This window comes from Colletes latitarsis, chromosome 12, assembly GCF_051014445.1.
Source record: "Colletes latitarsis isolate SP2378_abdomen chromosome 12, iyColLati1, whole genome shotgun sequence".
In the NCBI taxonomy this organism is placed as follows: domain Eukaryota; kingdom Metazoa; phylum Arthropoda; class Insecta; order Hymenoptera; family Colletidae; genus Colletes; species Colletes latitarsis.
Window position 1 is genome coordinate 23,445,728 of NC_135145.1, and position 23,931 is coordinate 23,469,658.

Sequence of the window (23,931 nt, forward strand, 5' to 3'; positions counted from 1 at the left end):
GTACAAAATTTACGCATGTTAGGAACAAAGTATTCTACTTATACTTGCGTAACGAGAGTATAAAGTCGAAGTTAAATAGCGAATGATTACCAAAATTATCTCAAGAACCATACAAATTTCAAAGACGAACAGAAATAAAGATTGAAAATCCAACGCAGAATTGAAAATCCAACGTTGAAATGAAAGAATGAAAATACCCAAGAATCAAACAAAATATCTTAGCCAAATAGAATAAGAATAGAAATCTTATTCTAATTAGTGACATCGAAATTCATGAAATAATATACAAACAAAATACATAAAATAATATACAGACAAAATACATAAAATAATATACAAACAAAAATGGTACATGATCCAACACAATTATGTCAATTCATAAAATAAGTCAGAAGTAGACATAGAGGAGGAACACATAGTAACCAGATAAAACCGGACAGTAAAACAACACAGAATTATGACCAAACAAATAAAATAAACTGGTCAATTCTGTGATAATAATAGAAATAAGTAAAGTGGGCTTACTACTTGTTGAGCATTAGTTACCATTACCAAGGAACCAGCACCAGAGGTCCAACTGTAACATAAGAAACGATTCGTAATTTAGCAAAAGCGTTGAACAGTTCCATAACGTTGAATTGGTGTCAAACGACAATATAGAAGTGGGGGGAGTAATTTTAAATAGGTCTTACCAGTGGTCATCACGGTCCGGCACTGGTCAGTAGTGGTCAGTAGTGGTCAGTCGTCGGATCTCCACTGGTCAGCACTGGTCAGTAGTGGTCAGCTCTGGTCAGTAGTGGTCACTCCTGGTCACTCCTGGTCAGTCCTGGTCCCCCCAGTGGTCAGCACTCCACGAATGGCCTGACGTAGGCCCGCGAGACCCGAGTCCCCTGGATGCTCCAGGGGTACTGAAGAATTTGTCCAGCGGTAGTCTTCAAGTGGGGAAGTCGAAGAGTGGGGAGACAGTGTCAATGTGAGGAGATAAGAACCGTTAGAGAAGAATGCTATTTCGATTGTTCCCATCTCTTTGACTCTTTCTGGATCTTCACTGGACCGCTGACCTTAATGTCAACCTCACTGTTGACCACCAGTGACCATAAGCTAGCCATTAATCGACCCATTAAAACCATTACGAAGATTACAGCCTTCTTACGAGGATCCCCTTACAATTTGATGCATGATCTTTTTAACATTTTGTTCCACTTTGGAGGAGAGTATCTTATGTTATAAGACACTCATGGTACAGCGATAGCGTTCATCCCACTAGCGATAGAAGATACCGAAGCGTCAGTCGACAAATTTTATTAAATCGACGCTCGACACTTTGGTATGTTCTCTTATAAGAGTAATCTACTAATTTCGTTACAGCGTTCAAGGTCTGTACACTCTTAGATCTTAGAAAACTTTAGAAAGTATAATTTATTCTTATATTTTAAGTAACAATGTTTTATTCGCAGTTATTAGCTCGGTGTTACCCACGAAGAAGAACTCTTCATCGTGGGTAGTACTGATTACCGGGTCTCACCACGAGGAGATTGCTGCGAGTGGAGACCCGAAAGAAGGTAGATGGAACCTAAGTTTCCATCGATCTCCTTTTCACATTCTTAGATTTCTAAACTCAGAAGATAGAAGGAATCCAAGTTCCTTCGATCTCCCTAGTTTAGTTCCGCCAAGCAATTTTGATCAAACAAAAAGGAACAAAATTGGGAAATACGCGTCGCGACACGGGCTGAACCATGCATTTGATCTTTGGATCGAATCGACTGCCCTTGATAGCTCGATCTCTATAGGAAAACGGATACTGCAACCCTGAATCGAGGTCTCCATTTCCCCAAAGCACCCCGCCGGTAGCCCGAAGGATCCGACTTAGGCTGTCTGGCATAAGAGAGAGTACCTGAGACAAGGTCGACTTCCGCTGGAAGGTGTGCGTGTGAATCTCCACATCTTCCAGCGAAGAACCATTTTCCCTCGATCGAGCTACCAAAAGAAGGTGGTTAGATCTTTGGGTCCAACTGCACGGCCGATCACGTGTTTCAATCGATGAAACAGTGGTGATCGAAGCATGGAACGAGATCGATTTCGAAAGAAACTATCTCTAGTAATTGCGTCAATTGCAAGCATTTTTGGTCAATAGAAATCCTACTCAGTTTCGAGAAAAAAATTCGAAAATGTGTAAAATTTTTCGACAAAATTAAAAAATTTCAAATCGTTCTAAAAAAATTATTTTTAGTTACTAGTAGGTTAAAACGTACGTCCCTCGTGCGTGTTTGGACATTGTTTCGTGTAAAATATATCGTCCACTTAGAATTTGGGTTAAACGAGGGGTCTAAGATCGTCGTCAGAATCTTAATTGCGTTTTTTCATACGCGTAACAGTTCGACTTAATAAGCAACTTTCCCACGCTTTCATTTATCATGTCCTATTCGACGAAGATTACAGAATCGAAAATTTATGTTTTAATCGTCAATGAATATTAATGGACCTCTCGGGGGAGCTACGTTTCGTTAATTTATTTTCAATTTTATCCTCGAATATTCTCCGTCTTCGAATTTGTTTAATTCGTATCTGTTGGGTATCGATCAAACGAGGGAGAAAGAATTGGCGATTAAAGGGCAGCTTCTGTTACGTATTCTCGCGCGGTAGGCAATTAAAATTGCATCGTTCTCGAGAAGTGGTATCTCGCGTTATCTATCGGATCGTGTCTCGTCGATGGAAAATAGACGTCGAGCGTGTTTCGCGACGTCTTCGACGCTAATAGAACCCCATTAGAACACGATAATGATCTACGAACAACGAGTACACCCTGGCATATCGTGCATCGGTGTACATTAAAGCGAATATGGGTCTTAACCGCCCGATGTTCGGCCTGGCTGTCGTAATTCAAAGCGCATAATTTATGATCATCGTTCGAGGTGCTCCACGATGGTCCAAAGTGCGTTATTTCTTGGCCAAAATTCAATTTTGCAACTTCCATATCTATATCGAGTAGTATTTCGAGGGAAGGTTTCGTTTAAATTTAACGATTAATTATTCAAACGCAATTTTATTACTCTCGTTTGGACAATTTGCCTTGAGCATCGATATTCGTTATTTTTTGGTGTTTGTTCTGGACTGTAATTGATACGTATCGATACATTCTCGTGCCTCAACGAGTGTCAAATCGTTACGTAATCGTTCCATTCAATGCAAGGGAATCAATTTCTGACGTATCGATAGTATTTAAACACGTCTCATTGTCGGTACTATCGTTAGATCAAACTGTAGAAGATTCGAAACGTTAAAGGTTAATAAAGATGCTCTGATACAAGCTTTACGAAATGTTTATTCGGAAACAATTACATTTGTAGAATTTTTCAAAGACTGAATTGTCGTCATATTCATTGCTATCGATAAAAGTTTCCACGTTTCTTAAAATGGTCTGGTACAGATTGCTCAAACGAAAATAAAATTGATAGGGTGTGCTGTTTCTGTCTTTGACTGTACGAGAATATACCCTGTGTGTATAGCCTTTTTGATCTTCATTCGATGCTTCCAGTAATAACTCCTCACGTTCGCGGAAATCCATCTCTGCGATCCTAAATTTATCTACAATTTGAAGATCAATCGACTCGATTGCCAGGAATCCCCGAACCTGGTCACATCCTCCTTTCTCCGTTCAAATACGTTTATGAAACAAAATTTTCCAAGACTCCCCGATCACCGGAGTCTGTCGTTTTCTTCGCGTTTGTCTCTCGAAGTTCGTTGAAATCGTGATCTGACTCCCGGAAGTCGCTGGACCAAGCTTAGGGCAAAGTTAATAATTGTTTTGCTTCAAATTTCTTTCCCTAAAGAAGATATTCTTGGGTTGATGTAGTTTCTCCAACTCGGTGCTAATGCTAATTTTATTTAATTGCATTATATCTTGGGTATCCAATTAATCGTTGCAGTCTTTATTCTCCGAAAATCTATCGACTGCATGAAAACAATTTAATTCCGTACGGTATAGGTTGGCTCCCACTACGCGTAGCGTGTACAAGGGGTCGGCCTAGTACCCGCGGATCAGATATATACCCCGTTACACCACCCTCGAAAGTTTCGACGTCTCTCCACTAGTCGAAAGGTGGAACCCGCCCCCCACAACCCCCATTATCGAACGTCCTGCGTGGCGGAGCAGAGCGGCAGCGCCGTCTGTCCAAAAGGAGTTTCGAAACAGTAAACCGTAGACGACGAATCCTGACGAATTCACCTTTTGCTCGCGACCTGGCGTTCCCTGGCTCCGACGAGGTCGCCTCCTAGGGCCGATCAGTCATCCTTGATTACGTAACGCGCTCCCGGAAGAACCAAGGGGAGGATAACAAACGCTGACCCAAATACGTTCCCGCCAAACCGTCGTAAATCGTGTGCTCCTCGCGATCTAAGGTGCCCCACCAGCTCTTCCACCCTCCTCGAACATTTCTCACGGTTCCTAGCCCCGGTGAATTCCACCCTTTTTTTTTGGAAACTGATCCTTTTTCGCGGATGGGGAGATCTCTTTTAGCGTTGGCCTCGCGCGGATGTACGCGCGATTTGTCGAATTTTCCCAGTTCCAGCCACCCCGCTGGCTCGGTTCCGAGTTTTTAGGCGTACACACGATCCCTCTGCACGCTCGAGAAACGTGGACGCGTTTTAACCGTCGGTGGAAGGGTAGTAACGACGGATAGTTGGACCCGGTGGGCGCACGCGCCTCGACGCGAAACGGTTCGACGAGAAAATCCGCTATTCCGTGGCCGCACACGTTCCACGCCGCACGCGAGGCTCGATTGCACCCTTTTCCAGGCCAGCTCGAAGGGATGCCAAACGAATCGACAGCCTAAACGCCCACCGAAATGCAACACGTTACTCGCGAACACACGGAAACGACAGATACCCGCGTAATGGAACCATTAATTTTGATTGACTTCGTTGCGCGGCAGTCACGAGCCCCCAGAACACCCTTCTTTCGACACCAGGAGGGTGTAACTCGAGCCTGGCGGGATTGTTCTTGCAATTGCTCCCGAGGAATTTGATTGATTCCGGGCGAGGTTTTTGATGGAATTGACCGTTCACTCTCTTGGCGATTGAATCGCGGATTTTCTTTTTTTCAACCCCCTGTGGCTCTATGTCGTGGCCAGAAAGAATGTTTAGGTTAAATGTAATATGCTAGAGGAAGTTTACGGGGGTAAATCTCGAAAATTATAATATTTTAAATTGAATTTGCACCTCTATTCTGAACGGTTATTGGGGGTAGTTGAAAGTCTGCACCCCCCTCGATTTTCCCCCAGTAAGAAAAACATAATGTGCGACGGGGTGTACTGGATTTGAGAAATAGTTTTCCCAAGCAACTGCTAGGTTAAAAAGTACACAGCTCGCGAGACGATTATAGGGATGCTATTATCCCACGAACGAAGAGCTTAATACGAGCCAGAGTGGCCAACGCGAAACAATGATCAAATGATCCTATTAAACGCAAACGGAGATTAATTGCCGCGGAATGAATGGTTCTCTGTGTGTTTGTGCCATTAAGAGTACAAGCAAGAAGTTACGTGGTTTCGTATCTTTCGTCGGTGGGGTGCATGCGAGTGCACGTTAGGAATTAAAAAATTAAATGAATCACTGCTTCAATAAATTGCATTTCCTCACTCTGGCTAGGATTACGGTGACACAGTCTCTTAGAAATTATCTATTACTAATTTTAAAATAACACACGATTGCTATTAATTCAATTTGAAATCCATTAAATATAAATTCAAGTGTATTGCATTTTATTTTTAATCTAGTTGGTGTCTTTATTAAGATTCGTCCAGCAGATCCTGCCTAGAACAGAACTCTATTAATTGTCCTAACAATCTCTGATTACCGGATAGTTTATTAGCGCATAAGTAGTTTGGACAGATTATTCAAACGATTAATAGCGTTGCATTTAAGGCAGGATTATCCATTCGAAACTATCCGTTAGATAATCCTCGAGGATAAGTTCTACGCCACGAAACGCAATAATATTGCTCCGAAAATACCACTCGTTATATAAACAAGAGTTTTACGCAAAGTCTGTTTTTAAAATATATCCTCCTTTCCAGATAATGTGGTCTTAAAATAGTGTTCTACAAAAGAAAATCTCTTTTACTCGGAAAAGCGTGAACCGTTCAAAATTGCAATATTGTTTCCTTTTGAAGAAATTACTTCAGAATTAAATTTACCACTTATTTCTGGGAGGGGAAATTTTGTTTCCAAGGGCTGATCCTCGATCATTCAAAGTTAAATAGGAAATTGGAACGTTTGTTTTGGTTTAGGAGCAATTTGTTAAAAATATTGAAAAAATTGCTTTAGAATTAGATTTAGAACTTACTTTTGTTTCCAGGGGCTGATCCTCCACCATTCGAAGTTCAATAGGAAATTGGAACGTTTGATCTGTAGCGAGTTTGTTTTGGTTTAGGAGCAATTTGTTAAAAAAAACGTGGACATTTTGCGACCCCGTTCGTCGAATTGTTTCGATTCGACGGACGGTTTATCCGTCGAAAATTCGCCCGATGAGGGGGCAATTATCGACACCGAGCCACGAGCGTGCACCCCCTCCGAAATACGGTTCACAGGCGAGTTTTGCGTGGGTGTGAAATTGGCCGAGAGGCACGCATGCGTCCACGCTGCTCCATAAACGTTCTCCAGTCACTTTGCCTCGAACTATATACACCAGTACTTATAGGGGGTGTTTACCTATTGGTGGTAAATATTTTAGGGGATGATTCGCCTAGCAAAATAACACTAAAATCAATTTCGTTTCTCGTTCGACTTTTCAACGCCTCAACCAATATCGCTGCTCACTTTTCCAAATGTAATTACTCATAGAATCAATATTATAATAGCAATTTTTTAGTTTCCATCATTTTTCTCCCACTCCAGCCATCTTTAAAAAATTATTCATTTTCAAAATTATTTCTAAATCGTTATTAACTTATTGATTCGTAACGAGTTAATTACTCGCCCTTTGAGCGAAAATCTCGCCCGCATACTCGTCGTCACACTCGACTTTTGCAAATGTTTAATGCACTTTGATACGATATTTGGGAATAGTTGCTTGATTCGTGTGAACGGTGTGTTTAATTGCAAAACAGTTTTGCCAAATACAACCGTACGGAACGCGACAACCTGGCGATGAAAAGAAATTTCTGTCTTTGCATTTCCAGTGCTTTGACGAAAGGTATCAAACTATTGTTACGTTTCGGGGCGACCTACTCTTCGTTTGCCATTTCATTATACACGACTGTACCGTTTTAACGTTCGAATTCTGCAGCCCAGGGACCTCGGGATTGTTACAACCAAAATAAAGAATAATTTTAATCACCAAAGAATTTTGTTTACTTTGATAATAACCATTATCGACGAAGGGAAATAAAGGGGTTGTAAGAAAAACAGATTTTTAAACGAGTAGTCAATTTATTTTATTATATCGATAAAACATCAGTCGATTTATTTTGCAACAGATAAAATTGTTTCCACTTCATTCCAAACGAATCGAATAAAACCAGGGGTAGTTTTATTGATAACAATTGTTCGCTCTGCGATTAAATTAAATGGTCGAAACGGGTTACGGTTTGCTGTAAGGCGAGGGGTTAATCACGATTACTGATTACTCGGTAATCACAATCATTAATCACCGGTTTGTTTACGCTGTAATTATTAATCAGGTTACACTTTGGCCTGTTTCGCGAACTAGGCCAGTCCTCCGGAGGCAGTCGACTAAAAAATCCAACAATTAAACGTAAGCATTCGATTGTGCCAATGAATGCATTTCGGGGCGCGAATATAAATTTCATTTTACAGAAACGACGTGCACGAAACGAACCTGTAAAAGAGGGATGCGTTTCCAATTTTTGTACATCAAAAAATATAGAACAGTTTGCAATAAAAATGAAAAAAGACTCTGCACGACTCTATGGTGGATGGGATCGAAGATATAGCGTATCAGAGAGTTTTTCGCGAAATAAAAATTGTCAAAATCAAGTAAAAATCATTTTTATACTCTGCCTAGTGATACACGGTTTTTAGTCTCGTTTCTAGTGAAAATCCACCGTGTGGATATTTTTGTTTCGCGTATCTTGCGAAATTGTATCTCGAGTTTTGAAAGTATAGAAATTAGAAAAGTGTGGTTCTTGGAATTTAATTGATGCAAACGACCAATTATTTTAATGTCGAAAATCGAAGTCCAAACTTCGAAATGTGAATCTTTCTTGCATAAACGATTCAAGGAACTTAAATTGACGTCTTCCAGGGGTTGTAGAATTTTGTTGAACGTTTAAAAGATGGTCCAGGGGGGGGGGCCTGAGGAGATCCTGTAGTTCGCGTTCCGCGAACTTGACGGTCGACTGGTTTCTTCGATGGTCGATATCCCGAGTGAATAGACCCAGCGAAACGCTAAAGCTGTCACGACCCGTGGTCGAGACTGATACAAAAGAGTCGTCGGCCAGGCCAGAAATAGAAGAAGAAAAAAAGGAAAAATGTTTCCAAGTTTCGACGGTCGATAAATCCACGCCAGTGCCACGGCGAAAGCTTTTGGGGGGGAGGGGGGAACAAAAGCGATACGCATTTACGTTTGCAGACGTGTTTCGCAGTGGCCGCGAGCTTCTCTCTACGTCACGCTGACCTCGAGCGAGCGTCATTATTTTTATTGCATCCCCTAACGAATCTCGACGCCCGCCCCGGCGAGTAATTACATCGGCCCGATGGAATGATACACTCGGCCGTAATAATTCCTCCTGTTCTGACGGTTGTGATTATCTGCTCGTTATTTCCCCGATAAGGATGCCTTCCCGCTTGGACGGGGGTGGGAATCTCCTCGTAGTATTTCAAGACGTCTCCCTCCAACCCCTTTTCTTTCACTGTACGACGCTACTTTGGGCCACGGTACTTTCCTTGACTTTTGAACACCTACAGAATCAAAAAATCAACCCTTAAATGTAAACTATGTATTCTGAATAGTAATATGGGGTAGTGGTGACCCCCTTGTACAGTTGTCTTTATTTCATATTGTAGAATATCAATTATAAAATATCCCAAATTACAAAGGGTTGACCTAAGATAACTTGTGATAGATGCTTCCAGCAATCCTAGGCTATCCTTTTTTTAATACTTTGACTTTCGAGAAGCGTTACATCTAAGCTTGACGTTAAAGAATAATAGGTTTCTTCTACGTCTCGAATCGATGCTTGGTAATATTAGAGTCGTTGTATTTCCGCGCAGTTGGACGTCCAACTCGATAGCCAACGGTGTTTCCGATTTCTAGACCTTCCGTCGAACCGGGAATAGCCCCGTGGATAGGTTTTTATACTGCCAGTCGAGTAATTGCGTCGTCGAACGTCCAGGAGCGTTTTATTCGTTCCCCAAACGCGAAGATCGCGGGGCTGGGTCGGCCCTTCGGGACCGATTTCGCCTGCAGTCGGCTAATAAAATTGTTAACGGCGCAACCCGTGCCATTTCCCGCGGCCAAACGGACCCGGAAGCCATATTTTTCGCGTCCGTGAGCCGCGGCGTGTTCCAGCGGCTGTCCAACACTGCTCATCCTCTGTTTATTAATCGTATTATTCCCCAGAAATATTATATTCGCGTATAAGAACCCTGGGTACTCTCAAATTCACTGTTTTAGATTGCCTTTTTTAATTTGGAAATTGTTAGATCGCGGATCATTGTGCAAATTCATATTTTTATTAATAGAGTCAATGAAATAGCTTTCTATTCACGTGGTAGATTAAAATTAATATCGAATTTAATTCGATTATCAAGGATAGTAGTGGTATGTCCGACAAAAATCGTGTTGTACTACTTGAAAAACAAATTCTAATGTATTATTTGTATTCTGCCACGTAAACCTAGTGTAAAAGGACAGAGAATGAGTAGAGATTTAGTGAAGATATGATCGATGCTTCGATAGATCCTATTTCAAAGTAATATGCATCAGAATTTATTTTTTAAGTAGTGTAAAACGATATTGGTCGGACAGTTAGGAATATCGTTAATAGTCCACTTAAATTGGACATTGTGTTAATTCTACTACATAAACATATTGTGAACAGACAGAGAATAAGTGTAGATTTAGTAAAAAGATGATTGTTATTTCGATATGGGACAGAATTTATTTTTCAAGTAGTGCAAAACGATTTTGGGCGAACATGTTACGAGTATCGTCGATAGACGAATTAAATTGGGTATTATTTTAATTCTACCATGTAAATACAGTGTAAAAGGACTGCGAATAAGCACAGACTTAATAAAAATAAGATCGAATTTAATTTTCAAGTAGTGCAAACCGATTTTGGTCGGACATATCACTGCTATCCTTGATAATCGAATTCAGTTGGGCATTACATTAATTCTACCACATAAATGGGAGCTTTATAGAGCTTCAGGGGTTGTTTCAACCCCTACAATGATTCGTATCTTAAGTATTGTTTATATTTTTGCACATTGAATGCATTCCGCAGTTTTTTGAGGATTTAAATTTCGCATAAACGCATTAATATTCGATGATTAGTTCAACAAGTAATGTTTTAAATGTACAAGGGATTCTGCATTTCGATTTATCGATTAAATGTTTTCCTTGGATCGACACTTGTAATTTCTTCGGACTGCACAATTAATTTAGCGCGACTCCGCAAATAAAAGTAGAGCGGAGATAGGTCATGAGAGCGACGGTGGTCAAGCTATTATTCCACCACGGCCAATCCAATTTGATGGATACTGAATCCGAAATGAAGTAGGAAGCATATCGTCCCTAGCCTGACAAGCTTTGGTCGTCGATAGAGACTATTATTTCGCTCGAAGAATACGCGAAAACGTAAAACTAAACTAAATTTCACCTAAAGACAAAAATCACTTCTGGTTTCACCGTTTTACACGAGTCCTCCCCCTTTAATTCTGACGCCAGTAAACATTTAAAGGGATGATATTTAGGAATGTCTGTTTTTCCCAGCGTTAATTCGCGAGCGTTTCGCTCCGTTTGGGGGGTGGCTAGTAGGTGCTTGACTCCCATCCACGCGGGGCCGGAGGACAGAGGAACGGGGACGATGATAATAAATCGGGGAGAATAAACGTCGACGGCAAAGGGGCAATATCGGTAAATTATCGCTAAAATTCTGTACGCGCCAGGTAGCAGAGCGGGTTCGTGCGAGCCTCGTTTAAAATCGGGCCGTCGCTCGCTTCTTTTCGCGAGAATTTTCCTCTCACGTGTCGGTTGGCAGCAAAAGCGGAAGCCGCGGAAAGGTGAAACGAGGCGAAAGCTCGAAAGTCTAACCCCCCTCCCAGTCTCGGGGGTTCCTCGTCGGTCGCTAATAACTGTAACGACCCCTGGAACATAACGAACCAGCTTTAAGGAGGATGCACGAACCCAGTTGCACGTGACTCGAGACAAACTTAGGCTCCTTTCGGTCCTCCCACGCAACGTTTCTCGAGAAAAACAAACTCGAGGGATCAGAAACACAGGGTAACCTTAGTTTTCTAATAGATTCCGTTTCCATTCTTAGTGTGGACCATCTGCAATCAATCGACGAGAATTATAATTAAATTTGATGGATAGTTACCAGAGATGGCGACCTAAGAAATAGGTTACACAGGAGAATAGATACACGAATCGTGTACTTGTATGATTCGGCCTTGGGATCTATAATGTACCACATTCTGAGATGGTTGCTATTGTTATTAGAGATTGGCATTAGGAAACCTATTTGCTACATCCAGGAGGGTGTGTCTCTCTGTATACGTGGTTGGATATCGTGTCAGCTCCTAAACAAGATCGTCACGACGATCTATTTGCTCCAACAAATTTCATTATCTTCATCTTTCACTGTCCGTCTCCATAGATCCAAAGTGAAACGCTTCAAGGACGGTCTAGTTTTAATCTCGACTGTCCACTTTGTTTGATTTCGAATTTTCAGTGGTTCGATTTTTTTAAAAGCGTTTAGTTAAAACGGCGGGGGATGTAATTAAGTATGGTTGCGCGCGAGAATGTGGCCTGCATACTCCTTAGTTGCGCCTGGGTTGGAGTGTACACCCCTGATTACGAACTTCGCGCCGTGCATGCTATTGTCGTCGTTAGGGGAACGTTGAATTAGATACGTTAAGTCGCTCAAAGCGAATCGCGGGACAACGGCTTGTAATTTCGCGGCCGACAGTACGTTATTATTTTAGCAAACGGTATCTGATCGAAATTCGCGCTAATGTCCGCTAACGAGGCCTGTGGAAACTTTATCGCGATCGAATCGCAAGCTCGTTCCGTCCACCAAAACCCACACGAGCTGAATTTTATTTCCAATGGGGGTGAATTTGCAGTGGGAAATCTCGATACGATGTTGTTGGAAAAACGAAACATAATAAATTTGTTTAGTCCATGCCTGCAATTTATGGGTCTGTTTGGTAATTATTTAAGGATAATTATAGATTGCTCTGGAGGGCGATTTAGGACACATATTCGCTAAGGTTTATAGAGTATACGTTATTTTTTTCACCCCAAAATAATGAAAATTCTAGGATCTATAAATGATCGAAGTCACTGTCCTGTAGTTTAGAGGCTCAATTTTTTAAAATAAATCTGACCAGGCAATACTAAATGTTCGATGAGGGGCGATAAATAGATCCCATCTTGTAAAATCGTAATTAGCATTCACGAACGCGGGACCTTGTTTAATTTGAGAGATCGAGCGCCCAGGATGCTCTTGCACGAGTGTCACAAACGTCTTCGTGTAAATAAATTGACAGACACCCTTTGCAAAGTGGCACTTGACCCGATCCCCGCAGTTGCACCGCGAAAAAGAAGCACCGAGGGCCGATTGCCTAAAGTTTCGACGTTATCTAACCCCGAAGAAAATCGTTTGGGCAAAGGTCGATCTCTAGTTTCGTGAGAGAACAGTAGATATTCCAAAGCAATTCCAACCCATATCATTTTCTACTCGCGATCGGTCACGTTCTCCAACGATCACACGTTGCGTGCTTTCGAAATTCCAAGAGGCAGGTTTGATTTACGGCGGCATCTAATATCGCTCACGGACAGAGTGATTTCCCGAAGATGTCGGACTTTTCCCCGAAAACGTAATCCCATATCCCTAAGAGCCTTCCGCAAGAAACGATTTCTCGAGTGGTCAAAATTCTCCAAATAATACATTTTCTACAAGGTAAGTAAACATTTCGAAATTGTTGTAAAATAACTTAAAATTCGATCGGAAATCTTGTTTAATTCTTTGGTCCACCACCCCCTCAAAGTCTATCCTCTAATATATTTGAATAATTTTCAGGTTGAGTGTTTCTTCGCACCACATTGCCTCTCAACCGATCAAAACTTGCATGTTTGTTTGGTGCAGCAACCCTCCCGCCATTTTTCCCACCGGGGCAAAAACGCATCACGAAACGCTGTACGACCCCTCTGGCCGTCTGTGGGCGTGATGATCGAGGCGACACCCGGTATACGGGGGATTCGTAGCGTAGAGTTGTAGAGTCGACTCTCCGATATCGAGCGGGAGGCCCAGAGCGAGGGTTGCGCGCGCGCCACACGTACACACGCACTTACACACACGACGCAGTCCAGGAAGCGTACACGTACGTTGCTCGTCGGGGCTTACACGTGCGCAGGCTCCCACCCTCGCGACCTACCACCCCACCACCGGTCACCCTCGGCCAGCTGGCGCGGGACGGGGGTGAGTCGTCGAGCGGAACGAAGAGGAAAGTAGGCTGGAAAGCGTCGCGCGAGCGAAACAGGAGACATCGGGAGGGTTGGTTGGGGGGAGGAAAGGGGTCAGGTAGAGAGAGGAGGGGGTAGGTGTTGTCGAAGAAGAGGAATAAGCCACGTAGGTGGAAGAGAGACGGGGAGAGGGTGTGTAGGGTTCCGGCTCGGAGGGGAATAAAGACGACGACACGGCGAAAAACGGGGGGCGCGGAGGGTCGGAGGGTCGGAGGGGGAATGTCGGTGAAGGAGATAGAAGAAGCATCGACGAGGAACCAAGGTGAAAGCAAGACGGTGATAACCAGCGAGAGGAGCGAGGGGAGAGGCTGCTGGGGTTAGGTGGGGGGCGCGAAGGTAGGAAGGGCGGAGAGAGGAACGGAACGGAACGGAACAGGGTTGTTCCAGTGTGCAGCGGGCGGGCATCGCGGCGGGGGCGCCGTTCTGCTGCTCCTGTATATCCATCCAGGGTTATATGCACCATCCACCGCATCCTAGCGACCACGACGGCGACGACGACGACGACGACGCCGCCGGGAAGCAGGAGAAGAAAGGTGATACTCTTCGGGGTCGGACGTTAGTAACGGTAGTACAGTAGACGATCGTAGCACGCGGACGATATATACCAGTGTTTTCGGTGGATCTCGTAGTACATACAGAGAGAGAGAGTGAGAGAGAGAGAGAGAGAGAAAGAGAGAAAGAGAGAGAGAAAGAGAGAGAAAGAGAGAGAGAGCGAGAGACGTAGCGAGAAAGAGGGAGTGTGATCGAAGGCGGAGGAGCATGCGAGAGCAGCTCCTCGGTGCTCCAACATGACCCAGCCTTAGTAGGGTACCTCCGCGCCGCGACACGATACGACACGCAGAAGGAGGTGGTGGAGGAGGCGGAGGTGGTGGCGGTGGAGGCCAGAGAAGAAGAGGGAAAGGTGGAGGAGGGGGAGGAGGTGGACGGAGAAGAAGAAGACGAAGGAGAAGGAGGAGGAGGACGGAGGACTCGCTAACGACGGCGAACGTCCTCGAGGGTGCGATACACCAGCAACACCACCGACGACGATGATCGTGACAGGCGGCGAACGGCGTACATGCTGGAGGAGGAGGCGCCGATTGGCGGTCGCGGCCGTGACGTTGGCCCTACTGGCCCTAGCGATCGGTCCCGCGCCCTCCATGGGACACAGACCAGCCCCGAACAATCCGAACGTTCCGCAGACCAGCACCACACCTACGCCCTGGTCCGTTTATACCGCAAACGGCACCCTCGCAAATAACAACAACAACAATGAATACGACACCGACAGGGACGACGGCTACAACGCCACCATTCATCATCACCATCACAAGAAGATCGGCGGTAACATGACCGAGGAGAAGGCCCCGCTATTCCCGGAAGATCTGTTCACCATACAGGAACGACGTCGCGGTGCTGTGATACTTCACGTAATCGGTGTGGTGTACATGTTCGTCGCCCTGGCGATCGTTTGCGACGAGTTCTTCGTCCCGTCGTTAGACGTGATCATCGAGAAACTCGAGATCGCCGACGACGTCGCGGGTGCTACTTTCATGGCTGCCGGCGGCTCCGCGCCCGAACTGTTCACATCGATAATCGGCGTGTTCGTGTCGTTCGACGACGTTGGTATCGGCACCATCGTCGGCTCGGCCGTCTTCAATATCCTCTTCGTGATCGGCATGTGCGCTATATTCTCGCGTACGGTGCTATCGCTCACATGGTGGCCGCTGTTTCGCGACTGCTCCTTTTACAGCCTTAGCCTGATCACGCTGATCTACTTCTTCCGCGATAATTTTATTCACTGGTACGAGGCGCTCGTGCTATTCGGATTCTATTTGGCGTACGTAAGCTTCATGAAGTGGAACCAACCGATGGAGAAGTTCGCCAAGAGGATCATCTACAGAAACAAGGTGACCCGGGTCAGGTCTACCGATCAGCTGATGCCCTCGGTATGTACGTTACACCAAACACGACCCTTCGATCAATCCCCCACCTCCCACACATTTTACATCCCTACGCAACATCGATCTATACGCGACGTTTCGCGGCTATTTAACTCGCCTGACTTCACCTACTCGCACGGCCACTCGCGGGGGCGGTGTTTTCTCTTTACTCCAAACGATCGAACCTCCCCACGTTTATCGAACATCGTTGTTTTTTTAGCGAACGACATCCCCACGGTGGTTAGCCTCTCTCTACTTAACCCTTTAACTATCATCAATTTTACAAATTTATGCAATTTAATCAATTTATTGTTTGCTCACTGAGGGGGTTGTTTAGTCTAGGTCTGCAATCTATGAGTCTCTTTGATCATTTTTTTTTAAGATAGCTATAGATTGCTTTGGATTGAGATTTACAACATACACAATATTTTTTTCACCCCAAAATAATGAAAATTTTAGGATCTATACAAAAATAGTCCCTCTGAGGAAGTTGGATTTAGTCTAGGCCTGCAATTTATGGGTCTCTTTGGTAATTTTTTTTTAAAGACAACAGGATTCTGGACGACGACGAACTAAATTGCGAAGCCTCTCCACCCCACGAAGCTCGATCTGCACGAATTCGTGGGAAAAATCGCGACTCGGTTAATTAGAATACTTGCTACAGTCGATTTCGAATCGGTTGAACGCTCCTCCAGCGAGCGAATCGCGACAAAAACGAGAAACGACGTTCATTTCGTTTCATATCTCGTTTTTCCTTTTTTCCTAGGGGGTGGTGGGTGGGGGTGTCCGTGGACGGAACGATTTAATCTCGCGGCGGGCCGTTACAGGGTGCTCCGGAACGTGAGAATAATTAGGAAATATATTTAAAATTTTCGTTCTTCGACGTTTTATGTTTCCTTTTTCGAAATGCTTGGAAACGCGAATTTTGTTCCAATTGCACTTTTTTCGTCGCATAGAAACGGTCGTCTGTAAAGGGATCCATTAAATTGAATTTTAATCAAACGCGCGCGTGTCTCGCGTATTTTCAAAATCAATTATGTCTTAAATGGCCCCGGACGAAACAATTTTGTTCATAGACGTACAAAAGGAACTTTTTTCAGAAAATCGAATGTCATTCTTCTTTGGTACTGTTAGCGGGGAAATAGCTTTTTAAATTAGATTTCCCATCCAGGTTTGTAATTATATTTTTGGGGAAAAGATACCCGTTCAGAGATCAAAGTTTATAGTCTAATCTTTGCATCTTTAGGCAATCGATAAAGTTCAAATAAAGCCTGAGACTATTCTCAAGAGTCTTTGTCAGTAAAAGGGACCCAGAATAGCCCTTTAAAATTTCTAGAGTAAGCTCGAGAGTATTGTCCCCCCCGAATGCAAGCTCGTTATTTTTACAAATTCTCTTTGTAGACACACTTTCCAAGTTCCAAACTTTGAAAAGGTACCCGAAAAAGAGATTTGTTTCCAACTACTTAGCAGGCCCTCTCGACCGGTTGAATTTTCAAAAGATGCAGAATCGTTGGTCGGCTATCTCAGTTAATTTTCTCGCAGTTTCGATTTACTTTTTTCCTGGCGATCGCACCGATTGCATCGACAGCCCATAACCGAGATTCGCTCTTTAACGTTGTGTAACCGTGCTGCTAGGATTCTGCCGTTATCTCCCTGTTCCTCGTCGACGTTTCTCTCTATTTTCCGGGTCATCTTCCGCGTCCATAGACAATCGGGTCGCGAAAAAGTGGCACGGCGGTTCGCGTACGGTCAGATTAGCGCCGCTGTTCCAATTTTACGCGAAGGAACGCATTTCTCTACGCCCATGCGAAACGAATTCATCGCTGGAATTTCGACCAGTTTTTACCTCTGATATTTTTTATCGTTGTCTCGCTATTCTTTTTGCGAAACGAGACATGGACGCTTTATCGCTGACAATAAATAGAGGGCTCGATTCCTCCGGGGGGGTGCATCCCCGAGTTCTTACGACCGATCAATCGACGGACCTCGAGGAGAAAATAAAACGGGGAGAACGTTACAACGGTCTCCGGGAAGATTTATTTATTTATTTTAGGGTCTTTCGAAAACGTAGAAACACTCGTTTAACAGCCCTCGAATCGCTGTACCAGTTTAATAAAATAGCAAAAGTCTCGTCGAGAACAAATTTCAGACACTCGAGAGGCCTTTGTGTTCTTCAAACTTTTTGTTAGAAAAAATAATCCAATTATTTCCTAATTAACCGCCTTTTTAATAGGGAGAATCTCCTCTTAACAAAGCTGTAGTATTCGACCTGCTTCTGCTAATTTTGACCTACTTGATTAATATAATTATAGGCATGTTTAATGTTTGGCATTTGACAAGATAATTATGCGTTTAATCACTTTGATCGGTATCGTTCATGTATGATTAACGTATAGAAAAATGTCGAAATTAGTACAGAAGTGGTACATATTTATTTATTTTTTACTAAGAATGATTTCAATTTGCATAGATCTCCATACGAATCGAAATCGTAGTTCCCATAGTTTTCCAATTACAAATAACATCGAACACAATTTATTTGCATATCGATAACATTACGGTTTCTTTTGCGTTAATCAAGGATTGTTTTGTCGAACGAAACTCAATTATACGCGTGTCAATAAACGAAAAAATTGTTTCGCCTGTTGGCGAAAACCGGAACAATTTTTTCGCATATTAGCACGCGTATAATTGCATTTCTTCGATAACACCTGCGCTATTTAATTTCAAAAAGGTTATTTCCTGAAGAGAATCGCGCGAAGTGGTCGAAACGTAGCAATAAGAGCAAACATATCGAGCCCATTATTTTCCCACTTCATTGGTTTTAATTAAAGCGGACCGGTTATATTTTTTTTCCCCCCCCTACGTCGAACAATTTACCTCGCGTGCAATTTAAAAATCATACGCTTAATATTCGACGCGTTATTTATTCCTCTGTAAATTAAACGCGTCTCGTTTGAAAGTGATTTTTTTTCTTCTTTTTTGATCAGTTTCTGCGTGTCTGGCGAAATCGATCGGTTCGCCCCGAAAAGGCTCGCCAAAAGAATCAAAATTCCCCCGTCCTTGGCTCGCGTGAATTAATTGCCCTGTGGAAAATTCAATTCGGCCAATTTGATTTATTCGCGTTTACGTTCCCGCTGATTGAATCATAAATTCCATCCGCCGATTGTTCGCGCGTTTCTTCGCGGCCGGACGATGCATAATTGAACGAATGACGTTCGAAGTGCCCCGTGATTGGGGGTGAATTATTTGCGATAGTTCAATTAAAAAGTGGCAACGAGCACACTCGCGTATAAAGGGAAAGATTCCGATTATTACGGTACAAAGTTTCCTTTTTTAATTTATCCATAATCAATTCGTAAGCAACAAGGTTCTTTTTCCATTTATTGTGGGCCACTATTATAGTGTACGAATACGAGTAACTGTATATATTTTCCTATTGTAACAATACAATTTTAAATTCATTATTAATTATTGATAATAAAGTAACAGAAAAGTGAGGAAAATTGAAAAATTTCAAATCGTTCTAAAAAAATTATTTTTGGTTACTAGGGTCAATTACAATCATTTTTGGTGAATAGGCATAATCCCGAAATCGTAACCATTTTCGAGAAAAAAATTCGAGTAGGTGGTCAAATTTTTCGACGAAATTGAAAAATTTCAAATCGTTCTGAAAAAATTATTTTTGGTTACTAGGGTCAATTACAATCATTTTTGGTGAATAGGCATAATCCCGAAATCCTAACCATTTTCGAGAAAAAAATTCGAGTAGGTGGTCAAATTTTTCGACGAAATTGAAAAATTTCAAATCGTTCTAAAAAAATTATTTTTAGTTACTAGTGTCAATTACAATAATTTTTGGTGATTAGACGTACCCCCGAAATCCTACTCAGTTTCGAGAAAAAAATTCATTACCGAAAATACAATGTCTGACCATACCATTGATTCGTTCCCCTGAAATTTCATGTTTGTCTTTAAAACATCATAACTTCCGAACGGATTGGACGATTTTAATGTTCAAACAAGCAAACAACGCGTATTTTAGTGGAGAATATGTAGAAAATCGAAAAATAATCGAAAAGTTCGTTCTTAACCCCTTAAAATGAGAAAAACCCCATAAAGGTGCTCCAATTTTGAAACGATCATAACTCCTATAATAGTGAATGGATTTCCTTGAAATTTTTTTCTGAAGTAGAGCTCATGGGTACCTACAAAAAAGTATTAGACAACTTTTCTGTAGGGCGTCAAACAAAATTACTAAAAATGAAAAACGAATATCTAAGAAAAATCGACAGGGGGTAGGTGCCTAAATTTTTCGATGAAAAAAAAAAAATTTCAAATCGTTCTAAAAAAATTATTTTTAATTACCAGGGTCAATTACAATCATTTTTGGTCAATAGACCTACCCCTGAAATCCTACGCACTACGGAGAAAAAAATTCTTTACCGATGATATTATTCTCAGCGTGGAACTTGCTTTGGATGGTGTTTGTGCAAACTTTTGGATCGTTTTGGCGCGTAGACGCCAATGTTGAGGCAGGCCAGTCATCTGATGAGAGCATAATGGTTAGATTAGGGTAGGTTACAGCCCTAAACATTTCACTTAGCGGTGCAGACGCGATGCAGAGAACCTCCGGTTCGAGACGTATCGTTGCTCGATCCAGCGTCTAGATCTCATGGTTATGCAACGTTAAAGAACGATCCTCAATTAGAGGATGCGAACGTGATCGGCCGTAATCGATATTCCAACGTCGTTGTTATCGTTTCGTGCACGTTGAGTCGCCGAAGGTGAGACGGCTCGTAATACAACGCGTCGCATAATATTTTCCCTGATGCGATTACGGTTCCACGACCAGCGAGAATTTTTATTCGATCGTCGAGAAGATTGCGAACTTGGTGGAATATTATTACATGGTTGATACTCTTCAGTCGTTCACTCTCTATCGGAGATCAATCTAAATCACTCTGCCTCTTTTCTTGCGATCTAATTGCATGGGAAGAGGTTTGGGTAAGCCTTTGTGTTCTCCAAAATGGAAGTTTGGCCGCTGAGAACACATTAGGGGATCTCTAAAATTTAAAAGAAATCAGTGTTTATTATATGTTCGTCAACTTTGAGATTTATACTCGATTAGGGGTTGAGAAAACTATTTTTTCCCGCTATCAACAAGATCTGATGGTCTTTCTGAGGTCGAAGATCGCGTGCAGGGTTTCAATAACGATCCAGTTTCGCTTGAAAGACAATCGTACGCGAGTCGAATCGGTTTGGTTAGGGGGTTGGCGGCGGAGCGTGCATCCGATGGGCGTAAGTTAGAATTTTATGGAACGTAACCATAAGGGAGGGGTGATCGTGCACGACCGGTGGTTGTATATCGTCGCGTCGAGGTTAAGCGTAGAAGGGCCTCTGTCGAATCGATTCGAGGATGGGTGGAGGGCCTCTGGCACACTGCAATGCCGTAGCTTCCCCGAAGAGAGCAAGATTTCGCCAGACGGAACCGCCACGACGACGTGGAAAAGATGGAAATGGGGAAAAGAGGGGAAAAATGATGAGACCAGGCGCAGAGCACCGGTCTGAATCGAAGAAAGCTTTCTTCTTTTCTGTTTTTTTTTTCTACCCCCGTTTCTGATTTCTTTTCTTTCGCGAAACTTCTTGGACGTCGCGCCACCCCTGAAAATCCGCGACGACCTTTAATCTTTCGATTGCTTCCGACGTGCTAGGTTAATGTTTTGCGCGTTAATTTTCTAGCTGAAACATCGAACGAGATGATCCATCTTGCTAGACTGTAAATAGAGAAAAAGCTGACGTGAAATGAAAAGACAAACACAGTTTTCTGACGAAATTTAATCCAAACGCGTATACGCGAGCATAAATTCCGGATCAGCGGAGGCTCTATCTGCATGCAATTATGCAGTCATTAGCGCACCGGTCTCCCGTTTTCGACGATCACTAATCAGTGTCAATAAGAGAATTATATTTCGCGCCCGACTGTCAGTTTCGATTGCTCCATCAAAGGACCCGGTCCCGAAACAACAGGAATTCTAGTCAACTCAATATGCAATAATATCAAAAATATTTGTATTTGGAGATTTAAACAACCCTTTACAAAGCTCCCCTTTACACTAGGTTTACGTGGTAGAATTAATAAAGCCCAATTTAATTCGATTATCAAGCGTAGTAGTGATATGTCCGACCAAAATCGGTTTGCACTACTTGGAGAACAAATTCTGACCCACATCGAAGTATCAATCATCTTTTTATTAAATCTGCACTTATTCTCTATCCTTTCACACTATTTTTACATGATAGAATTAGAATAATACTCAATTTAATTCGATTATCAAGCGTAGTAGTGATATGTCCGACCAAAATCGTTTTGTACTACTTAGAAAATAAATTCTGACGCATATCACTTCGAAATAGAATCTACCAAGGCATCGATCATATTTTTATTGAATCTCCGCTCATTCTCTGCCCTTATATGCTAGATTTTCTTGGTGGAATAAAAATAATGGATCAGAATTTGTTCTTCAAGTAGTGCAAAACGATTTTGGTCAGACTTATTACTCCTACCGTCGATATTCAAGTTAAATTGAACATTATTTTTATTCTACCACGTGAATACAAAGCTATTTCATTACTTCTATTAATAAAAATATGAATTTGCATAAACATGCAGTCCAATAATGAAATTTATATCAATATGTTCATTTTCCTTTTCTTTCCTTTTTTTTCCAGAAGATCGTCAGTATATAGTTTAAATCTCCCAATATAAACTGTTAAAAAATTAAAAGCAGCAACTTCCTCATATAGTAGTCTTTGTAGAATGTTTATTAATTTAAATAGGTCTCAGTCGAGCTTTAATTCATGCATCGATGTGAACCAAAAGCATCCCTTATGAGACGACACAGAGGCTCTCAAAAGCCCTACCAGTGATTCCTTATTCCCCCTCTCTGACAATTTACGAACGATACTCGACAAAGCATAAATTTAAAAAAATATAATAAATACTCTATCGAAGCCCACCGGACCGGGGTTTAGGTTTCCTCCTGGTTGCGCCACATAAAACGTAACCTAGGCCGATCGTAGGCACGCTCGAGTTGCCACCAAACCAGATTCGCCTCCGCCCCGAAACGTTTCAGGAGAAAATCGAGGGCTGCTAATAACGTAATTAACCGGGGGAGTCTGTCTAGGGGACAATGGTCACCGCGAAATCACGCGAACACAGGACTTAGGAGCCTCGACGATCACGGAATTGACTCGATACGTAGACGGTTAGAATTCAATTTAATTATTCCACTTCCATTACTTCGGGTTCTAGCAATCGCGCTTCCAGTGGCCTATTTATTAATGTCATTCGGGTTAATTCTTCACTTTTATGGCCCGGAATTTGGGAACCTTTCGATCAAACTTCAATTTTTAATTGTTCGAGAATATGAATTACATTTTTTACTAGCACCAATCGTTACAATTTCTTTGTAACAGTTTAAGAATTTGCAATTACAGCCAACTGGGAGTACTCGATGAGTTATGTGATCAGAAAAGTTTGAAGATGCTACCAAGGAACTTTGTGTCCAGAAATGGGGAATATTTTTTGTTCGGAAGGACAAAACCACCCCCTTTGCCCGAAAGTTTTCAGCCTTCCGGTGTCTTGAGACCCCGTCGAGGATCAAGGAAGTTTTTAAAATGAATTCCCCCCGGGAAAAAGAGTTAATTTTCGCACGAATATTCTCTAGACAATTATAATTCTTTGGCTGGTAAACAGTCGCGATTCACGGAATCGGGAAAGGCGTCGAATGATTAATTAGTTACCACGTGTCCCTTCACGACCATAAATCACCGTCGAATTCTATGACGAATGGCGGAGAACGCGTCCGTTTCAATCTGGCGCGCAAACGTTTGCTCGAGCACTGCAATTCCCAAGGTTCCTCTTACTTAAATATTTTCTTAACGGCAACCAGTTCGTCTATTTATCTATTTCTCTGCTTCTCGATACTCGAAACATATTTACACGAACCGACATCCGTAAATTTCCCTGTCACGATCTCCATAAACATTTTTCGAATCTTTCGTAATCCATTTTACCCCGAGTTTTGCAAGTTTCGAAGTTTGTAGCGACAGAATTTGTCGCCAATTAAAATATTCTACCGCCGGGAATGCTGTCTCGAGAAGTTACAACAGGAATATTCGAAACTTACTGGGGCAAACGCGAACAGTGGGAGTTAGTTAGCTGTAAATTCGATGTCAGCGAAATCGATAGTTTTTAATTTGTGGATGGTCTTTAGCGATGAAAAGAAATTT

The 23,931-nt window shown here is 42.5% G+C and overlaps 1 protein-coding gene across 6 annotated transcripts in view; it reads left to right on the forward strand.

Moving 5' to 3' along the window:
- Positions 1-13,971: 13,971 nt before the first annotated feature.
- Nckx30c (solute carrier family 24 member Nckx30C) overlaps positions 13,972-23,931 on the forward strand; it is an 80,415-nt gene continuing 70,455 nt past the window's right edge. For 3 of the 6 annotated variants that reach the window (XM_076780157.1, XM_076780160.1, XM_076780161.1), the window contains exon 1: positions 13,973-15,642. In XM_076780157.1, coding sequence (XP_076636272.1) covers positions 14,743-15,642 — 900 coding nt within the window. In that variant the 5' untranslated portion in view covers positions 13,973-14,742. Of the gene's footprint in view, positions 15,643-23,931 lie in introns of all 6 variants that reach the window. The other 3 variants (XM_076780158.1, XM_076780162.1, XM_076780159.1) reach the window with 3 other exon arrangements.